Genomic DNA, 22,628 nt, shown 5'->3' with positions numbered 1-22,628 from the left:
TTCATCAGGTGAAGGGACTGGACTGTCCAGAGGACAGCATTGGAGTGAAGAAGCAAGCCCAGGTCGCGTCCTTTAAGCTGTGTGGGAGGAAACAAAAAATGCCTTGACAAAGGAATTAGCATAACAATGATGTACTGGACCGGCACGGTGGGGGGGGGGGGAGTTTACATAATGTTGGTGTGAAGGCAAATAAGCTGCTGTGAAAGTTTGGAATACCACTACTTGAATAAATATACAGTACCATTGAAAATTAGTTTAATGTTTGGTTTGATTTAGAACATCTTTCCAATGATTGCTTAATTTGAAACCATCCTCTCGGTTGAAATTGTGTCTGTGTTTGTAAATCTAAATTGCCTCGTGGACAAATCTCTGATAAAAACCCGTGGGTTTGCAGAGAACCTTGGTATCGGAGAAAACTATATCGTGATCACCCACAGCATTGTAACAGTGATCAGTTACGGCTTTACCGAATAGAACCAAAGAGTATGGATCCTTGCAGTCACGAAAGCTTCAAATCTAGAACTGTATTGCCGGCGTCAGTGTCCAAACTTCACTAATTAAAACATTTACACCGCAAATCACTCTATTGGAATCATGGATACACAACAGCAATAATTGCCCCCTATTGGCAAACTAATGGTCCCAAGTCACAGTTGCAAGTGATGCTCTGTTGATCTCTTGAGTTCTCACCTGGGTTCAACACAATCAAATTGATGCATGAAATATATCACACGTATTTCAAGGTAGGTAGAGATAATTCCTTTACAGCACCTCAGGACAGTGACTAGAAAAACATCTCACACCCACGCCTATAAATATACCACAAACTCCCATTCATATACTGTACACAAGTAACCTATACACCCTCTGAGATCACACACACACACCTACACAATTACACCAATACTAAATACAAGGCGATCCATTTAGACATGTCCCACTGATTTGTACAGACAATAGAGCCCTCGTATAATAACCTTAAGAGACTGGTGTGGCAAGTGCTGTTGGCATGCACCTTTTAAGGCTGGGACAGCACATTGCAACAGGAAATCGAACCTGGGTCACTGGCTTCGTAACACAATGCACCAACCACTGTGCCACTCTTTCTAATGACGCGCACACATACACCGTATGGCACACATGCAATGAGGATGTACAAGCCTTTAATCAATCCAGCGCTGGATAAGGACCTCTACGCACCGTGCGGGTAGTGGTGGCTGACCGCGCTGGTCAGTATAACCTGAACAGACTGTTGGGTCAAGTGCTGTTAGCGAGCAGCACCTATGAAGGCCGCCACGGAGCACGAGGGGGTGGGTGGCCAGCACCACGCCCGGCACGTCTTTATCTCCCCCAGGTACTCATTTGAGTACCTGGTACGTCACTGGTGTTGGCTGTGAGCGGGAATCCAACTCGGGTCGTCGGGTTCGTAGCGCAGTTTGCTAATCGCGACACTATACCGCTCCCCACTTGTCTTGACAACAACCACACAACCAGACCCACACACATGCACTTAGACCGACAGCACACACAACTATACCAAAACACCCATACCATACACACACAAAACATTAACCCACACACATTATCAGTCCTGCTCACACACCCACATGCTTTGACACCCACACAAACACGCCTATATCTACACACTACACACCCCCGACCACACATGCCAAACTGCACACCCCCCCCCCACACACACGCCATACCCACACAACAACCGTTTGCCACTCTGTGTTGTACACATAATGGCGCTTGTGCCAGGTACAAAGACAAAGATCCCCCTCATAGCCTTAACAGACAGTTGGACCAAGTGTTGTTAGCGAGCACCTATGAAGGTTAGCACGACACACGAAGGAGTAGGTGGCCAGCACCGCCGACGGAGATGTTTACACATCTCCACCAGGTACTCATTTGAGCCTGAGTCGACCTACGGGGAGGCCCAGGACTGGTTCAGATAATCGTCACTGGTGTTGGTCGCGAGCAGTAATCCAACTCGGGTCTTTGGGTTCGTAGTGCAACGTGCCAACCCAGCGCACTACTGCTCCCCCTATTGTACCAGGTACCCACACACACACACGCATATGATCACCCACACACGCACACCCTCAACCCGTGCGCTGCTGTAGCCCGTGTATTTTTAACACGGGCGACCGTGCCTGCGTGCACGAGCGTGCGTCACACCGGAGGACGCGGTGACACGCGGAGGACGGCAGCCTCGCCACCCACGGGAGGGAGGTGAGGGAGAGGGGATCGCAGAGGGGGGGGGGGGGCGAGACGGTGCCATCGCTGCCCGCACTATGGCGTGCGCGCAATTAACACCGATCGCAGGCAGCCGGCTCCCCCGGCAATTAGCGAGGCGCGGGCCGTCCTCACTGCAACGCGTCCTCACCACCGCCGATACAAACGGATCTGGGTTTAGAGGAGGGGTAGGGAACGGTGGCGGTGGAGATGGAGTGGGAGGAGGTGGTGAAGGGGGGGGGGGTGTTTACTCATTGCGTATGTTATTAAAAAACAAGCCCACGTGCTGGGTGTGGGGGGGGGGGTTTAAACATTAACAGAGCAGAGTGGCGGCTTTGGGCAGAAATGGAACTCTTGCTGTTGTGGAGCAGTGGGTTCACCCGTGAACCCACGGCCCCACAACAGCAGTGGATTTATATTTAAATAGGTTGTAATCATGTGTAGGCTGATGCAGTGCAGGAGGATGTGGAGCTGAGTGAACTTGGCGATGTCAAGATCGACCTGTACAGCAGAGGAGGCTCGTGTGGACGCTACTGGGCAAGGTGGAGGCAGTCGCCTTCCAACAACAGCGGAGGGCAGAGGAGCGACACTCGCAACAACGAGTGGAGCGCCGGGCAGTTAAAACACAACAAAAGTTGACAGTGGGAAGCACAGGTGGTGCATCTACCAGGCATCTCAGTCAGGCAACCCATGGCACCTGGGTCTGTCCCATGCCCCTGCTAGCAGCGAGCCTCCGAAACTCTACGAGGCCTCAAGGTGCACCTAGCCTGACACAAAAGTGCCGAGGTGATGACACCGCCACTTGGCGGCTATAGCCACACGCTGCCAGACTGAGAGCGAAGCCACTCGCACACCGCCCCCCCCCCACACCCATAACCCCCTGCCACTCCGTGGGGGGCGGTCGATGCTAAAAACGCGTCTCACACCTGCGTCGCGTCACTCACACACGGTCCCTGGGCACCGTTCACTTACAGCTGCTCACACACACACACAGCTTACATGCAACCCACAGACACACTACAAAGATTATATGCACCAGAGACTACGCACACCACAGAAACCACACAATACAGAGATCATATAAAAGCCAAAGGCATCACACACACACCCACACGCCATAGAGATCGCATACACAAAATGCGCGTAACATTGATACCATAAACATCGTAGGGATAACATACACGAAAGACACAACATTCATGCACAGCCAAGAGAGATCACAAACACCAAAAATACACACACACACCGTAGACACTACACACCATGAAGATCGTAAACACACTATAGACACCAGGAAGATCACACACACCCCAACAGTTCACACCCAAAGCATAGACACCACGTAGCCATTACATACACGCACACCCAATAGAGATTACACACACAATAAGCCCCATGTACTTGCACACACCAACCACACACACAAACTGCTACACCCCAACCAAACGCACTGCTACACCCCAACCACACACCCCCAACTGCATGGTGGCCAGGAGAGAGGCTGTAAAGCGATGGATTACTGAATCCATCTGTACGGCTGGGCTTAGTCCGGCTTCTCCAGGTTTCCTCCACATGCAAAAAAAAAACATTCATGATAGAATTAGCCAAACGTCCCAGTGTGGGACCCTCACAAAAGAAAAGCTTGAGACTCAATGAGGCTTTCCTGTGGAAGGATACTTATTATTGATTTATTATCACAGTACCAACCACAGCACAAAGATACCTGCACAGCCTTAACAAACTTTTGCAGCAAGTGCAGTTTGCGAGCACCTATGAAGGGTGTCATGGCACACGAGGGGGGTGGGTGGCCAGCACCAGGCCTGGCCGCTTTTGTCTCCTGAGTGGTGAAGTTTACACACCACACCAGACACTCATTTGAGGCTGAGGTGACCACATCCACACACCCCACTCACCAGAACGTCACAACACTGAGCCAATACGAAACACCCAAACAACACCCAACGAGATAACAGCCAGACGCAACACTTAAAGACGCCCCAAACTGACACCCTAGCCAGATGGACAGCCCACACAGGCGCACAGCCAGATACTCACCACACCCAGAGACACCAGCTGGATAAGTTTATTCTGGCCAAACACTAAAACACATCAACAAGAAAGAAACATCACCCAACACACACCAGCTACATCATTTAGACAAAACACCCTGGCAGACACAGACAGCACTCGCACACACACAAATCACCCACTGCCACATCATCCAAACACACTCCACCCAGACCAGGCCACCTGTACACACCAGGAGAGGGGCTGTAACAGACACACACACACCTCAGCCAGACACACATTGTAAACAAACACACCACACAGGCACACTTACACTAGCCAGACCATTAAAACATAAAAGACGAAGATCCCCCCGCCCCCCCCCCCCGTAAAACCTCAACAGACTTATGGGGCAAGCGCCGTTAGCGAGCACCTATGAAGGCCGTCGTGACACACGAGGGGGTGGTGTGGTCAACACCACACCCGGCCGCCTTTGTCTCCCCAGTGGCGATGTTTACACATTGCACCAGGAACTCATTTGAGGCCGAGTCGACCTCGGGGAAGCACAGGACCAATTAAGACAATTGTCACTGGTGTTTGCCGTGAGTGGGAATCGAACTCGGGTAGTTGGGTTCGTAGCGCAGCGTGCAAACTGCTACTTTACCAATCCCCAAACACTTAGGGCACACCACCTAAGGAGACCAACGCGACACACCCCAGCCAGCCCTTTCAGACACCCACACACACCCCCATATGCAGGCAGACAGCCCGATCTTCCACCAAGGCCATGTGCCCTGGGCTCGTGCCCCACACTCCACACAAAACCCTTTCACAAGCCTCTTTCAAGAGCACGCTTATCTCTACGCAGAACAGAGGATGAACACACACATACCCACACCCACCCAAACAACCATAATATCAAACGCCATTCACCACTAGGTGGCGGTAACATCATCATGACGCTTGTACCAGGTTAGGTGCACTTTGAGGCCACATGAAGTGTTGAAGGCTCGCTGTCAGGTCACAAGACAGACCCAGGTGTTATGGATTGATTGAATGAGAAGACTGGCAGATATACTTGTGCTCCCTACTGTGCCAACTTGCTGCGTTTTAGCTGCTCCGCTACTTGTCGTGAACATCACTTCTCCACTCTCCACTGTTGCTGTAGGGCGAATGCCTTCCAACTGCTCAGCAACGTCCTTCACAAGCCTCCACTACAGAAGCCGACCTTGACATCGCTGGTGCCGGTCATCTGCAAGCACAATCATCTCCACATGGTCCTGTACCGCATCGGTCCATCTCTTTTCTAGCCTGTGCCGTGCCCATTTAGACCCCTCTATCCGGCCAATCAGAAGCTGCTTGGGCATGCGGTAGCTGGGCATGCGGCTACGTGACACAGCTAACACAACCAAAGATCCCCCATATAGCCTTAACAGAATGTTTGGACAAGTGCTGTTAGCGAGCACCTTTGAAGGCTGGCACGGCACACGAAGGAGTGGATGGCCAACACCATGCCCGGCAGCCTTTGCCGCCCCAGTGATGAGGTTTACACACCAGGTATTCATTTGAGGTTGAGTTGATCTAGGGGAGGCCCAGGATAGGCTCAGATAATCGTCACTGGTGTTGGTATTGGCCGTGAGTGGGAATTGAACTCGGGTAGCCTAACTACTATACACTACCGCTCATAACCATACACAGTCATACAAAGATCCCCCATATAGCCCTTACCAGACTGATGGAGTAAGTTCTGTTGGCGAGCATCTATGAAGGCCAGCATGGCACATGAGGGGGTAGGTGGCGAACACAATGACCAGCCGCCTTTGTCTCCCTCGTGCTGATGTTTACACACCACACCAGGTAATCGACATAGGGGAGAGCCAGGATCAGTTCAGATAACTGTCACCGATAATGGCCGTGAGCGTGAATCGAACTTGAATCGCCGGGTTTGTTACGCAGTGCGCTAACCTCTACACGACTGCTCCCCATACATTCAACAACAACCGCCATTCGTCAATAAGTGGCGGGTGACGTCACCACGGTGCTAGTGCCAGGCTATGTACACTTTGAGGCCACGTGAAGTGTTGAGGGCTCACTTGCAGGTCATAGGACAGACCCGGGTGCCATGGGTTGACTGAGATGACTGGCAGATGCACCACCTGTGCCCCCCTACTGTGCCAACTTGCTGCGTTTTAGCCGCTCCTCTGCTCTCCGCTGTTGAGGGAGACTGCCTCCAACTGCACAGCAGCGTCCTTTACAAACCTTCTCCACAGAGGTCAATCTTAACACCGCTGGTACCAGTCATCCAATACCTGCACATTCACCCACAGCCATGTCTACTCACGCCTACACAGGCAACCTATACTCATTTACCCACAGCACGAAGAGGGGAGACACTTGGGTGAGCTTTGGAGACGTGAGGAGAGAAGAGATGAAGAGAGGAGGGACACGGGAGTAGGGGAGACGCAAGGAGGGAAGACACCAGAAGAGAAGACACACGAGAGAGTTTGTTGGGGAGGCACTCGGAGGAGCACAGACACGACAGAAAAAATTGAGAGACAAAGAGAGCAGACACACGCATGTGCTTTGGAGACGCGACGAGCAGTGGAGACAACAAGTAGAGGAGACAAGAGGAGAGGTGTGACACAAGGAGAGACATGAGATGAGATGCATGGGAGAGTTGGCAGGTGTGAGGAGAGCTGGGAGAAGTGAGGAGGAGGGGGGGAGAGTTGGGAGACGTGAGGGGGGGGGGGGGGGAGCTGGGAGACGTGAGGAGGAGGGGGGGAGAGCTGGGAGACGTGAGGAGGGGGAGAGTTGGGAGACGTGAGGAGGGGGGGGGGAGCTGGGAGACGTGAGGAGGGGGGGAGAGCTGGGAGACGTGAGGAGGGGGAGAGTTGGGAGACGTGAGGAGGGGGGGGGAGAGTTGGGAGACGTGAGGAGGGGGGGGGAGAGTTGGGAGACGTGAGGAGGGGGGGAGTTGGGAGACGTGAGGGGGGGGGGGGAGATGGGAGAAGTGAGGAGGGGGAGAGTTGGGAGACGTGAGGAGGGGGGGGAGAGTTGGGAGACGTGAGGAGGAGGGGGGGAGAGTTGGGAGACGTGAGGAGGAGGGGGGGAGAGTTGGGAGACGTGAGGAGGGGGGGGGAGAGTTGGGAGACGTGAGGAGGGGGGGGGAGAGTTGGGAGACGTGAGGAGGGGGGGGGAGAGTTGGGAGACGTGAGGAGGGGGGGGGGAGAGTTGGGAGACGTGAGGAGGGGAGGGAGAGTTGGGAGACGTGAGGAGGGGGGGGGAGAGTTGGGAGACGTGAGGAGGAGGGGGGGAGAGTTGGGAGACGTGAGGAGGGGGGGGGGGGAGAGTTGGGAGACGTGAGGGGGGGGGAGAGTTGGGAGACGTGAGGAGGAGGGGGGGGGGAGAGATGGGAGAAGTGAGGAGGAGGGGGGGGGGAGAGCTGGGAGACGTGAGGAGGGGGGGGGGGAGAGCTGGGAGAGGTGAGGAGGTGGGGGGGGGGGGAGAGTTGGGAGAGGTGAGGAGGTGGGGGGAAGAGGGGGAGAGCTGAGAAACGCACGAGGAGGTGCAGTGGCGGACTCACGATGCCGTGCACGAGGAACTCGAATAGTTTACTCTTGGTCGCCTTCTTGGCCCCGCTGCTTGCCTCTTCTGCCGAGGACATGATGACCACGCGAGCCAACACCAAGCACCACCGCTAACTCACAATACCACCACCAACTACGAATACTAGTTTGACTTATTATTAACACTGCCACCAACTACTCAAAGCACTACTGCTGACTATCGGCACCAACAGCTCTAGAACGAGAAATACAACTACCAAAACTACCACTAGCTACTTACTCCTTTTAAACGCTAATACTACAGGCACGTGTTTTAACTCTCATCTATTGCAACCTTGATTGTGCAGCTTGTTGCCGGCCGCTTGATGTTTTTGGGGCCTTTTGTGTCTGCGCCCAGGAATTGTGACTTTGAAAAATACTACTGGTGGCACAGCGACCACCGATACTAACACTGCTACGAACCACACACACTGCTACTCGTATAACACGACCAACACTGCTACCGCCACTTCCACCAGCCACTAACACTGTGAACCACAAACACTGCTACTGACAATGACCAACGCTGCTACTAACACTGCCGCCGACGCTGCTACTAGCAACTAACACTGCTGCTGCTGCTGCTAGTACCGACGACACTCGGACTACGAACGCCGGCACGAGTCGGAGTCGTGCGACCACCACCAACGCACGCCCGCCCTGACAGCGCCGCCGCCTCCGCCTGCGAGTGGAGGCGGGGCGTGCGAGCAGGGGCGGGGCGTGCGAGCAGGGGCGGGGCGACGTGGGGTGCGAGGAGGGGGGTGCGAGGGGGGGGGGATGTGAGTGGGGGTGCGATGTGATGCGCGAGCCGGGGTGCGCGAGGGGGGGTGCGCGAGGGGGGGGTGCGCGAGGGGGGGGTGCGCGTGGGGGTGCGAGTGCGAGAGGGGTGCGAGTGGGGGTGCGAGTGGGGGTGCGAGGGGGGTGCGAGAGGGGGTGCGAGAGGGGTGCGATGTGATGCGCGAGTGGGGTGCGCGAGGGGGGTGCGAGAGGGGTTCGAGGGGGGTGCGCGAATGGGGGTGCGAGAGGGGGTGCGAGTGGGGTGCGAGGGGGGTGCGAGAGGGGGTGCGCGAATGGGGGTGCGAGAGGGGGTGCGAGGGGGGTGCGAGGGGGGTGCGCGAGCAAACGGGATGTGCTGCGTGTGTCTGATGAGAGTGCTCAGTGTGAAAGGGGTGTGCTGCGTGTGTGATCGGGGTGTGAGCCGAAGGTATCAGGTTTGTGTGTGTGTGTGTGTGCCCGGGGTGTGAAGGGCGTTGTGTGTGTGACCGGGGTGAGGTGTGAAAGGGGTGTAGGATTGTGTGCGTGATCGAGGTGGAAGTGGGGTGCGAGATCAGATTGTGTGAAGGCAATGTGTGCTACAGGGTATATTCTATGGAAATTGAGTGTATACCTTTCTGTGTATTCTCTCGTGTCTTTATGCTATGGCGTGTATTCTATGGCTACGGGGTGTATGCTATAGTGTGTATGCTATGGTGTGCTGTATGCTATAGTGTGCATGCTATAACATGTATGCCATGGCGTGCATGCTATAGTGTGTATGCTATTGCTATGGTATGTATGCTTTCGTGTGTACGCTGTGGCTATGGCGTTTATGCTATGGCGTGCATGCTATAGTGTGTATGCTATTGCCATGGGGTGTATGCTATGGCGTGCATGCTATAGCGTGTATGCTATGGCTTGCATGCTATAGTGTGTATGCTATTGCCATGGCGTGTATGCTATGGCGTGCATGCTATAGTGTGTATGCTATTGCCATGGCGTGTATGCTATGGCGTGCATGCTATAGTGTGTGTGCTATTGCCATGGCGTGTATGCTATGGTGTGTGCGTTGTTGTGTTCGCGCTCGCTGCTCCGAGGGCCACGCTCTGAGCGTCACCTCCAGCAAGCAGCACATGGCGGCAACCGTGGGGTCACGCAAGGGGTCTGCCGACGGCCAACGAAGAACAAGGTCCCCCTCCTTTCCTACATCTATTGACACGCGATCAACAATCGCTTCCATAAAGGCCCATTACTTTCGGGGCGATCTACATCTATATATATTCCAGCAGTCCAAATAGATTTGTAGTTCTTGCTTAAGTCACAACACGAACCGCAGCTATCCATTGTAATGAAATTGCTTGGCAACATGAAACCCCCTCATTTCCCCCCCTCCGCCGGCCTAAAGGCAACGTTCGTTTACACCAGCAGTGGCAAAGGCAACAGCAATGACATTTTAAAATAAAATAAAAACCTCGCATGGTCGACAAGGCGACGTCGCTTAACGTGACGTTGTACCTCGTAATACCCCTAGGGGAAGAAAACGTCCCCCTCCAGCCCATCCCCCAGACTCCGGCAGAAGAACCAGCCCTCCCCCCCCTCCTCCTTCTCAGCCTTACCCCCCTGCCCCTCCCCACACGGCCATGCCCACTGCCCGCTCTAATCCCTAGACGTGCCCACTGCCTCCCTTACCCGTCCTTGAGCCATGCCACCTGCCCCTTCCCCCACACATCCCTCTGATCCCCAGAGACATGCCCCCTCTTTCCCTATCCCTGGCCTCAGCCATGCCCATCCCCCTACACAACCGTGCCCACTGCGCGCCCCCCCCCCCGACTCATGCCCACTGCCCCCTTCCCTCCACACATTGCCATGCCCATGACGCCTCCCTCCAAACACCCACTTGCTGCCGCAGTCTAGAACATTGTCCAGGAAAGGCAGACGATACTGAGAGTGTGTACACGTGCACGTAGTGCGTGTGTGTTCGTGCAGCGGTTAGCGGTGAACCAGTCCTGGGCCTCTCCTGGGTAGACTCGACCTCAAATAAATACCATGGTGTGTAGAAATCACCATTGGGGAGACAAAGGCGACCGGGGCGTCGTGTTGGCCACCCACCCCCTAGTGTACCGTGTGTCGGCCTTCATATGTGCTACTCGCTAACAGCACTTGCCCCAACAATTCTGGCTCTCTTTGCCTCAGTTTGCATGTACAGTACTGTATGTACATGTGTACGTATGTACAGGTATTTTGTGTGTGTGTATACGAGCGTGTATTTGTGTGTGCTGATAAGGAGGTTGAGGCATGCAGTTGGGTAGGAGGCGTGAGACGGGTGTGTGTGTGTGTGACGGGTGTGTGTGTGTGGGACGGGTGTGTGTGTGTGGGACGGGTGTGTGTGTGTGGGACGGGTGTGTGTGTGTGTGACGGGTGTGTGTGTGTGTGTGGGACGGGTGTGTGTGTGTGTGTGACGGGTGTGTGTGTGTGACGGGTGTGTGTGTGGGACGGGTGTGTGTGTGTGTGTGGGACGGGTGTGTGTGTGTGTGTGGGACGGGTGTATGTGTGTGGGACGGGTGTGTGTGGGACGGGTGTGTGTGTGACGGGTGTGTGTGTGACGGGTGTGTGTGTGACGGGTGTGTGTGTGTGACGGGTGTGTGTGTGTGACGGGTGTGTGTGTGTGACGGATGTGTGTGGGGCGGGTGTGTGGGACGGGTGTGTGTGGGACGGGTGTGTGTGTGTGGGACGGGTGTGTGTGTGTGTGTGTGACGGGTGTGTGTGTGACGGGTGTGTGGGGCGGGTGTGTGTGTGTGATGGGTGTGTGGGGCGGGTGTGTGTGTGTGATGGGTGTGTGTGACGGGTGTGTGGGACGGGTGTGTGTGTGTGTGTGTGGGACGGGTGTGTGTGTGTGGGACGGGTGTGTGTGTGGGACGGGTGTGTGGGACGGGTGTATGTGTGTGTGTGTGGGACGGGTGTATGTGTGTGTGTGTGACGGGTGTGTGGGTGTGTAGGAAGTGGTGGGGGGCGGGTGCCCGGATCGGCTCAGTCCTTGAGAAACACAAACCTCGCCAACACAGACTCAACACAGCCAGGCCTCCCACGCACGACACAAAGACAATGGTCCCCCCACCACCCCCTCGGTGTAGCCTTTAAAAGGCTGTTGGGGCAAGCGCTGTTAACGAGCGCATTTTAAGGGGCGCGTGGGGGTGGCGTGGTCAGAAACCACGCCGGGTCGCGTTTGTCTCCGCAGTGGTGATGTTTTTCACACCGCACCAGGTAATCGGCAAGTTAAGGCTGAGTCGACCAAGGTGAGGCCAGGGACCGGTTTAGGTTCGCCACTCCCCATTAAGATACTAGCACGTGCTCACTTACATGCAGAAACATACACAGTACGCACGACCGCACAAGAGTACAAACAATAGCATGCACGCACATAAAAAACACAAGCCCACACTTACCAATCCCTCTAAACCTCCTCCAGTCACCACACAGCATGGCACCTCACCACTCCCTCCGTGTCACCTGAACTCTCATCATCCTAACTCACCGGCACACCCCCCATCAACCCCGCACACACCCATCAACCCCGGCACACCCCCCATCAACCCCGGCACACCCCCCATCAACCCCGGCACACCCCCCATCAACCCCGGCACACCCCCCATCAACCCCGGCACACCCCCCATCAACCCCGGCACACCCCCATCAACCCCGGCACACCCCCATCAACCCCGGCACACCCCCATCAACCCCGCACACCCCCATCAACCTCGCACACCCCCATCAATCCCGCACACCCCATCAACCCCGAACACCCCCATCAACCCCGCACACCCCCATCAATCCCGCACACCCCCATCAACCCCGAACACCCCCATCAACCCCGGCACACCCCCATCAACCCCGAACACCCCCATCAACCCCGCACACCCTCATCAATCTCGCACACCCCCATCGCCACGCGTTCATTGCAGATCGACGACACATCGGGGCGGTCATGGAGGCGCGTGCGCGTAATGGAACACGGCGCGAGGTGCGTGGAGCCGCGTATTTATAGAGAGGACGCCACGGCCCAGAAAAGTCAGGTTCCGTCCCCACAATCGCCCGAGACAACCAATTAGGTAGACGCAAGACACACGCGCGCACTCGCTAAAACAAGTCCGCATCCGGGCCTGGTCAAGCAGCAGCATTTTTTTGTTGTTAGAGGACTCGATACGTATAAAAGGGGATAACACTCAAAAGCGCCACAAAGACGGGATCACACATTGGCATGTTTTGTTTACGTGACAAACCTTACTAATTGGCTGTGGTGGGTGGTGGCGGGTTTAACGACACATTTATATTTACGCGATGTCACCCAACAATCTCTATTATGGATCACACATTATTCCACTTGCTGTACTTGGCATCTTCTGGTTGGATTTCACACAGCTATCGGTTGTATTCTTACGTACGGCAAGGTTCAGGAGCTAGATGCCAATATTGTATCGATGTCTGCTAGCAACGACGAGGGGCGGGGGGGGGGTCCATAAGAGAGTTGATGTCGTTTTGCCGTTCCTCCTCTGCTGAAACAGCGCAGACTACAGTGGTTTACTATCCAGTCCCCATAGTTTGGGTTGCATGGCCACAACTGCATTTCTGTGGCTTGTCTTTAATCTTCCACTGATACAGAAGTGCGCAAAGGCCTGTTGATGTTCTGATGTGGTTGATGGTTCCACCATGCAATTTTATTGAGGGACTGTGTGCTGTCGTGGTGTAGGTCTGGGAATTTTTTTTTTGTTTTGCTGCATTTAGTGTTGAAGAATTACCAGGAATTTCTGTACTTTTGCAATTTGTACTTATACAAGTTATTTATTTGTAGTGACTTGCTTGCCATTCCTATACTTTGCACTCCAATCGGTTTTGTATTGTTTGTTGTTGTAACTTACTGACCCTGCCCCTAGCAGACATATGTGAAAATAGCTTCATAGTTCATCGGATTTCTCCAGGAATAAAAGACATTCTGATTAAGTATCTGCAGGGCTGCTCCTTGGCCTTTACATGTGTGAGCCACCAACCGCTTGCCTCGCAAGTACCGAACACAAAAGTTTCAGCAATCGCGGTACAAACTGTTCTCCAGCCGAAGCCACATGTGCAAAGCATCTTCGTCCATTCACACTCAATCACAGAGGTGAGCCCTGGTGAATAGGAGGAAAACGGTTGTATTTTGTCAATAGATGAGTTATTGCGTAACTGCTCAACGCATTTGAAGGTCAGCACTCGTACAGAGAAAGTCAAGACTAAAACTAATAAAAGATGAACACCACTCTAACAAATGTGTTTCAGAGTCTCTCTTCCCCCCAAACACAGCATTGTCTATATATTCTTGGTTCTTTCGGTAAAGTCACGTTGAAGAGAAACAATAAAATAAATATGAAAAATATAGTTGATTATTTAATTGTTTCCCTTCAACGTGACTTTACCTAAAGAACCACGAATATGAATCACTGCAGTCACGAAAGCTTTAAATCAAAATTTACAGCATTGTCTAATTTGCTAATTCAAGGATGGACACACACACACACAAGGCCACCAAGTAATTCATAGACAGCAGGGAGAGTTTGGGGTGGAATGTGTTGGATAACTCAAGCTGGGAGACGCACAACTTGTGGAAGAGTGACAGGCTGGTGAAGAGATTGATCAGTGAGGGCGCGAATGGCAGGGGTGAAGGCAGCAAGCAATCTGTTGTTTATATTGGAGGGGGGCTCAAAGGCTGGGGAGAGTTTGGGGGGGGGGTGGAGGGAGGGTGTTAAGAAGTCAATGTTCATCTTCTAAAAGCAGAAATGCCTCCAACACGATTCTATGAATTGTCATAACCCTTGGTTCACAATTAAATTTAAGAAGCAAAGCAGAGACTCAAGATGGCAGAGACGCTGAGTCGGCACCGCTGAGATCCTGTGTTCAAATCCAGGTTTCAGCAGCTGTGGTTAAACCGGGTTTTCAAGTGGAGCGAGTTGATATGATCGGTCTCAGCCCAACGCTCACCAAGGACTACGCACACAGATCCACAGACTCTCACAAAGTGGCACACAGGTCCGATCGGGAAAACACGCCGGAGAGAAGCGAATCTTTACCGCACATGGACAAAACCGTCCACGTGACCGCTGAAATAAAAACCACACTCACAAAACACCTCCAGACGTGTATCCACACACCTGGGCTATATCTCCTGGGCTATCCGACAAGTAGGTTCTTAAGCCTTGCTAATTGAGAAACATTGAAACAAAAACCGTGCTTACGCATGGCTTCTGTAATGCCTTACAACGTGCGTTTGTTCTCGGAAACGTTTAATGAGCGATAACTTCAGCGCTCGTGCAAGCGCACAGGAAGCAAGTACGTCGTCGTACGCCCACGGGCCGCGATGAGACCGGTGGGTCTCGGGTAGTGGCTCTGTCAGGTAATGGCGCACGAACCCACCCTTTGATCAGTTGGTCGGTTTTCAAGCAGATCATTCCCCAATAGCTTTTTCTTTCGGTTATATCAGCCGGGCGGTGGTCTCGGGTAGTGGCTCTGTCAGGTAATGGCGCACGAACCCACCCTTTGATCAGTTGGTCGGTTTTCAAGCAGATCATTCCCCAATAGCTTTTTCTTTCGGTTATATCAGCCGGGCGGTGGCGGCTAGGCACGTGGTCTGTAATTTGGCACTTTGAAGGCAGCGAGAGTTGGTGGATCATATTCTTGGTTCTTTCGGTAAAGTCGCGTAGAACGGGAATAATAAAATAATAAAAATAAAACATGATAAAATAGAATTCTCACGACGTTTCGACCACAACGCAAGCAGCCGTCCTCAGGTGAAGAAACAGCTGTCGGAACGATGTCTCCCATTACAGATGGACGCTGTCTTTCCGACAGCTCTGTTTCTTCACCTGAGGACGAATGCTTGCATTGTGGCCGAAACGTCGTGAGAATTTTATTTTATTGTTTTATTTTTATCATTTTATTATTTCCCTTCTGCGTGACTTTACTGAAAGATCCAAGAATATTAATCCCTACAGTCACGAAAGCTTTAAGTCGAAAGTTAATGGATCACCACGCAAATGGTGTTAAACTCCCTTGTTGTGGGCAGAGGAGCCATACTCTGGGTCGCCAGGAGAACGCGGTACAGCAAACTGTGGACCAATCTCCATTCGGTTCTATCTGTACCGAGATAGTGTGTTGCTCTATCGTGCCCCCCATTATCATGCCTTCCATTACAGATGGACAGAGCTTGATGCACTGAAGCTTCTGACCTTGGTTGCAAAGGTCAAAAAGTATTGAAATGTATTACCTGGTGATGCTGCTGCATTGACAGTGGTGCACAAGCGCAGCCAACAATAACTAAACACGTTTGTTAACAACGCTATGGTTTCAAAAGGAAAATGATAAAATACTAGCCTTTTGCCCGTCCAAGGACGGGTGTATTGCAGTAAATCTGAAACTTGCAAGCGAAAAGCAGACCGCGACGTGATATTCATTGCATCCATTCGTGTGCAATTTGTAAGGCTGCGGTGACAGACTTATTTCATTTAAAGGTTATAATCCCTTGTTCATCATCACGTCCTTTTTACGTCTATGTCTCAATAGGGTTACGGAGATCGCGTGACGTGAGGGTTCTGCCTTTGTAGTGAGGGTTGTAAGTCAACGCCGAGGAGGGGGGAGGAGGCGCCTCGGCCCCCCATGTGGAGTGACGTCATCCGCTAATTATTATGAATGGGGGGGGGCGGGGGGATGTGCATTTGGAGGACATCACCTTATGAATATTAATGAGGGGGGCTGTTCGATGTGGAGTGACGTTACCTGCTTATGATTATTAATGAGGGGGGGGGTCCATGTGGAGGACGTAACCTGTTCATGATTAATGAGGGGGGCTGGTTGACGTGTAGTGACGTCACGAGCATTGCACACAGACATTCTTGGCTCATTAGAGTTGGTAATAATAATGGGGGGGGGGGGGGGGTGTCCATTTGGAGGACGTCACCTGCTCATGAATATTAATGAGGGGGGCTGGTCGATGTGGAGTGACGCCACGAGCATTAAGGACAGACATTCCTGGGTGATTATAGTAGGTATACGATGTTTGGGCAATGACCCTTTTTCATACCACCCAGAATCCAGAGTGGAGACTAATGGTTTACACCATGGGGCCTGATGAGACTTAGACGTTTGATAAGATTTTTTTAAATTTACATATGAATAGTTACACTAATAGTTTCTATAGAGTGACAGATAAACTCTTCGATAATTAATCAAACATGTATGACTAAATAAACTCATTTGGTATACGATAGCTTATACGAAGCGTCTAAGTCACGCGTTGGCCCTACGCGCCCTCTAGTGACAGCACAACTCTTAACACCCCAGCTGTTCATTATTTTTCCAGCAGAGTCCTGCTAAGTTATTTTTGCAGTAGGGGGCAGATCGCTGCTGTGTATAATTCCTACTGAGTACTTCGCCGAGCACATTTAAAAAAATTGCCAAAAATTTGGACCATGACGCCGGCAATACAAAGGCCTACACTCTTGATAATTACTTCATGGGGTCTTTAAGGTCCAATGTGAAGCAGACGGCACGTGGTATTATTTTGGTTGGCGCCCAACGCGATAATAACCAGGGCGGCCGCTGCAATAGAACCGCGAACCTCTGCAACGAGCGACATATGCGTCACCGCCCCCAACGCCCTCGTTGCGTCTGCCCCACACCCTGACCATTTTTTTGTTGTAATATCTGGAAAATTATGTAATTTTTAACTATAACTCTATACCAACGAGCGCGTGTTATCTAATTGGGGACCAAAAAAAATAATCAACTCGTGAATTGTCAACTCGGACCGTGATCCGAACTCATTGGCTCACGGTGGGGGCAGGGGTTGATTAAAGGTGACTCCTCGCTTCCTGTCCAGCTGCGCTACAATAGACCGATGACATCGGACACCCGAAGAAATCACCGAAAAAAATGTGCCCATGTGCCGTTGTGGATCGTGAATCGTGGTTGATTGTAATCGATTCAGCTCAAATCGATCCGGCAGCCATATTAAAAAGGTCGATTCATTGGCAATCGATACTTGGATCGAGCGGGTGCTGTGATACACCCCCTTCATTTGATTGGCGATTTCGTCACAGTCCGCTGTTATCGGACCACCGCTCTCGCCGTCTGTACGGGGAGCGAGAGCGCCACCCAGTGGCAAGATATGACAACTGAGGTGCACGTCCCATTGATGTACGTGGGGGTCCTATGGTGGCGTCGACTGCGGCTGAGCTCAAAGAGCGTCTTGGACCTGAGTGTCCCAAACTCCCAGTCCTCGCGACCAACTCACTACCACCACGCAAGACCGTAATTATAATATACTGTATATTGGGAGGGACACATCCACCCCAATATTCAAATATGCTCAAAATGTCCCCCCCCCAATATATTGCTGTAAAAAAATAATTATGCTATGTAAATATATTTTTTTCTAATCCTTGGCCACAATATCTGGACTTGTCTTCATATAAATCAATGCATAGGTTTCTGTTTATATGATTGTGGTTATGGTTGTATTTTATGAATCCCTAATCTCTGCCATTACATACAATGAAACAAGAAATGGTAAAAAGTAAAAACAGAGCAATGTAATACAATACACTATTAGACATTATTGTAAAAAATAAATAAAAATTCCATACCCATGTGTTAGTGATTTTTAAAATATTTTAGGCAGGCAAGTCTTTTCAAATTTAGATTTTTTTTGTGGGTTGGGACCCCAGACACCCTGGAAGATTTGGTCCCCCCCAATGTTGACTTCATGGCTACGGCCTTGCCACCACGCTCCGTTTTTCCGCGTTTACCAATTCACTCCCCCCCACCACCCCATTCAAATAAACTAATTCCACTGCGCGCGCCCGATGATTGTTAAACTACGTGCTACTTGACGCGCTAAGCAATTGACCTTGGCTGCGTTAATAACAAGCGATTTAAATTAAGGTTGAGATCTCGATGTGCGGGTGTGTGCTGCACGTGTCCCACGTGACACATACAGCACACGCATTGTAATTTTGATCATTTAAAACTTCACACGACGCTGTGCAATCCGCAAACAAAGATGCGAGATGTATTAAAATGTTTTCAGTCAATGAATTGGTGTATGTGCACACGAGTTCGAACATTACCAGTTATCCAAGCAGTGGGACAATTATGGGGACCCATAACCGATTTAACGATTCATTCGCAAATTTCAGAGAATGGTGGCGTTGTGGTCAGCACACGATGCCAGTAACCCGGTCGATGGATTTAATTCTCGGCCACGGCTAACATGGGTGACGAGTGATATCTTAAAAGGCTCCTGGGCTACTCGCTAAGTTAACGCAGCTTTAAATGTGTCTGGTGTGGTGTGCAAACATCAGCACTGGGGAGTCACCACTGGGTATGACCAGAGGTTGCTATGGCGTGCACTTTAAAGTCAATTTAAAGTTAAATTCGTGGCTCTGAAATCACAACAATTTACAACACCGCGGCGGGGGGGGGGGGCATAGGTGGAGGAGTGGTTTGTGTGGTGGTGGTAAATTAATCGATTCACCTCTGCAATTAGATACGCACCTAAAAGAGCCGTTTTGTGTTTTCGGGATGCAGCTGTCTACAATAGGTGCTCGCTAACAGATCTGGACGGTTTCATGAGGAATCACCAGGGAGGTCTTTGCCACGTGCGCGAGCGTCATGCTTCGTCATGAAGCGCGGGTGACGGATCAATAATATTTTGTGGCTCTTGTGTGCATCCCATTGGGGATGCAATTTATAAAGCAATCACAAACTTTTAAGTATGAAACGGCAACACGGCATTAACTTTATAGGATGTCAATAGTGTTTATCCGCTAATAAAACTTGTCAACCGCAACAGGAATGTGGAATTTCCAACACTAGCTCTGGGCCACCATTGGCAGATGAGCATCACCCGAATGCTGGTTTGGGTAAAGGATTTGTCTCGACTTGACCAATGTTGTTCTGTCTCTTATTATTATTGATCACCAATTATATCCTGTTCATGCTCAAGAGACAGATCATTTCCTCTGGGACATCTCAAACTGAGTGGAGTGTGACATTAAGCCTTGCGAAGGTAGGCCTAGGATGGCGATGTTAAATGATCGTATTCTCCACGTAAGATGTTTCTATGCCCCGTGGTTTATCGCAACAAGTTTTGGGTGTTTCTTATAATCCATTGCGTGTGTGGTGTATGTCTGAGACCAGATTTGTAGATATTTATTGACACCCAGCATATGTTGTGGGTGCACACCTTCCTCTCCGCAGCATCTTTGAAGAAGACGATATTTATAATAAAGTAATTTGTAAAGCACATTTTACAAATGACCGCAACTCACGTATCCCTTCAGTAGCCTTTCACCCGCACTGTGTGACACACCCTTTATATTCCCTGCAGTGTTTGTGGCATGACAATCGAACCAAAACGTTCCAACATGCAAGTTTTGTCCGGGAGCTCCGGTTTCCTACCATATAATAAACATTACATGCCATCCTTGCGTTTGACAATGTTCAGACGCTAACTGGCAATGCTGAGGTCTGCTCGCCAATTCCTCTGTAAAACTGGCTGCAATATATCCTAATATATCGTGGACCGCAGACCTTGGGGCAATTGTTGGTAGCGCCGGCTCACTGCCTGGCTGTCTTCTAGAATATTTCTGGTTCATCAGCGATTATTAGATGCGCAATTTGCATGAATGGCGACGCTTTCTATTTAAAACTTGAACATTTAGTCAACACAATCGAAGTACGGTTAATTAAGAGACAAACGAGAAGTTATGTTGTTTTTGTAGCTTCACGTCTGGTGATGGGATCGAGACCATTTTATTCAACAAGAGGCGTAACAAGAATTGCCTTTATTAATCCAGGAAAGCCTCAATCAGTCTCCATGCTCCATTTCAGGAGGGTTCCTGCTTTTAAAGATGTCTGTGTACATTGAACAGATCACTCACGATGGGATCAAACAAAAAAAATCCCATATCCTGGACACCTCAACGCACAGCTGGACAACAGCATCAGTACACACACGACGATAGCCGTACCATTCGCAAAATCATCCAGAGATGTGGTCGCACACGCGGAACAAAATATCATCCCAGCTCAAAATGAGCACGGGGTGGGGGGGTTTACCGCTCACCTCTGCTTGTGACCCATTCAGTCAGTGGTGGAAATTCCACATTTCTGGGGCAGGGGTCAGTCTATTGAGGGGACGATTGCTTTTTAATTTCACACAGGGGTACCATAAAGTTTATAAAAACTCGTGGGGAATGATAATAACAATGATGAGCCAATTTGAGCACTGGTAAAGAATTGAACGACTCCACCGACTGAGTCAAGGGGACTCTGATCACAGTGAGTGAGTGGATTCCCAGCGGAACATCCATGGCATGTTTATAAACGCACAGTGCACGTGCATCCAGAAACATATACGCCAAGTGATGTTTGCGATCACCTCTTAATTGCCCACACATTAGCGGTAGAAACAGAACCATTGTCGGCCCCACGGCTGGAGGGGACCACACAACCCCACCACTCACTCGACAACAACCACACCGACCACGACAACACCAGTAATCATCCATTCAACTCTGAACCCCTTTCGCACACAAAAGTCTCCCGTATCGCCGAATCCCCTTTCGTCTCTGTTCCTCTCCAGTCCCCGCCTATCTCCAATTCGGCCCCATTGTTTCCCATTGACCCCATACTCCCGAGTCCCTGTCGACTTATACACCACTAGCCCAGTTAAGACTTCCCACCCCCTTTGTAGCCACCCTCATCCCCCTCATCACCCAAGTCCCCCGAGATCCTCAAGTATCCCCTTTAGACCCCATTGTCCTCACACCACCCCTAGTACCTACACAGACGCTTAGTCCACCGTCACCGCTGCAACACCCCCGGTAAAACCCCCACATCCCCCATTCACAGCCACTTGCCCCCGTAACACCCGAGCACGTAGCCCCCTTGAACACCCCCCGCAACCCCCAATCGCACCCCACTGCAAACTCTCCCCCCGCGCTCCCCACCCCACGCCGCCCTGCCTCGCTTAGGCCGCAGTCTCCACCCACCGGGAAGGGGCCCACGGCCGCGCGGTAGCCCAGCGCCTGCAGCTGCGGCTGCTGCATTTGCTGCTGATGCTGCTGTCCCGGCTGCTGTTGCTGCTGCTGCTGAGCGAGGAGTGCGCCGAGCGGGAAACCCGGTGGAGCTCTGCCCGCCATCATCGCCGCCTTCTCCTCCTCCACCACCACCAACGAGCCTCCTGTTGGCGACGTCACGAGTCACGTGCCGGCGGGAGGAGAATCGATTGTTGTTACAAACTAACGCAGGAATCGGTTTGGCACGAGATGCGTGCGTTGTGAATGCGGGAATCGGTTTTCTGGGGTTTCTTTGTTATCGGAGCGAGGAATCGATACATAGCTGCACGTTGGCTGGGCGTGTAAACCGATCAAGTGGACTTTTCGATTCCTACGCCAAAGTAATCGACTATTTTCGATTCAATCCTGGAAATTCGGAACGATAGTTTTGCATTGTTGTGAATCAACAGCGAATGTTGAATTCCTCACTAATTGTGTTACATACCTGTCAACCCCTTATCAGTGCCTACCTTAATACAGACCGTATCAGACCTTATTGGTCACCCCGTGCCCTTATACACCTCAACGTTCATTCTTTTGAAATTGTCTGTACGCCGTATGGACCTGAAAACTCAATATTGCTACTCTTTGGTTCTATTGGGTAAAGTCACGTAGGTGAAAATAAAATAACAAAAAATCACGACGTTTCGGCCACAACACAAGCGGCCTTCATCAGGTGAAGGGACGAGACTGTCTGGAGGACAGCGCTGGAGTGGAAAGACTGAGACAGTCTCGTCCCTTCACCTGATGAAGGCCGCTTGTGTTGTGGCCGAAACGTCGTGATTTTTTGTTATTTTATTTTCACCTACGTGACTTTACCCTAGAACTCAATATCCCTGTACAAGAATTCGTGGTAAACCGTATTGGTTGACGGGCA

General features: G+C 51.5%; 1 protein-coding gene across 3 annotated transcripts in view; it reads right to left on the bottom strand.

The window, feature by feature from the left end:
- Window positions 1–21,922, bottom strand: part of LOC116948603 (SWI/SNF-related matrix-associated actin-dependent regulator of chromatin subfamily D member 1-like) — a 32,861-nt gene extending 10,939 nt beyond the window's left edge. Inside the window, exon 1 of one of the 3 annotated variants that reach the window (XM_032965430.2) lies at window positions 21,686–21,922. In XM_032965430.2, the coding sequence (XP_032821321.1) occupies window positions 21,686–21,838 (153 nt within the window). In that variant the 5' untranslated portion in view covers window positions 21,839–21,922. Of the gene's footprint in view, window positions 1–5,336; window positions 5,678–7,828; window positions 8,524–21,685 lie in introns of those variants that run through there. The other 2 variants (XM_032965431.2, XM_076071639.1) reach the window with 2 other exon arrangements.
- Window positions 21,923–22,628: the final 706 nt, after the last annotated feature.

Source organism: Petromyzon marinus, chromosome 34 (assembly GCF_048934315.1).
Source record: "Petromyzon marinus isolate PM22_M1 ecotype Great Lakes invasive population chromosome 34, UKy_Petmar_22M1.pri1.0, whole genome shotgun sequence".
Classification (NCBI taxonomy): domain Eukaryota; kingdom Metazoa; phylum Chordata; class Hyperoartia; order Petromyzontiformes; family Petromyzontidae; genus Petromyzon; species Petromyzon marinus.
The sequence above is the reverse complement of the archived record's forward strand: the minus strand, read 5'-3'. Positions and strand labels throughout refer to the sequence as shown.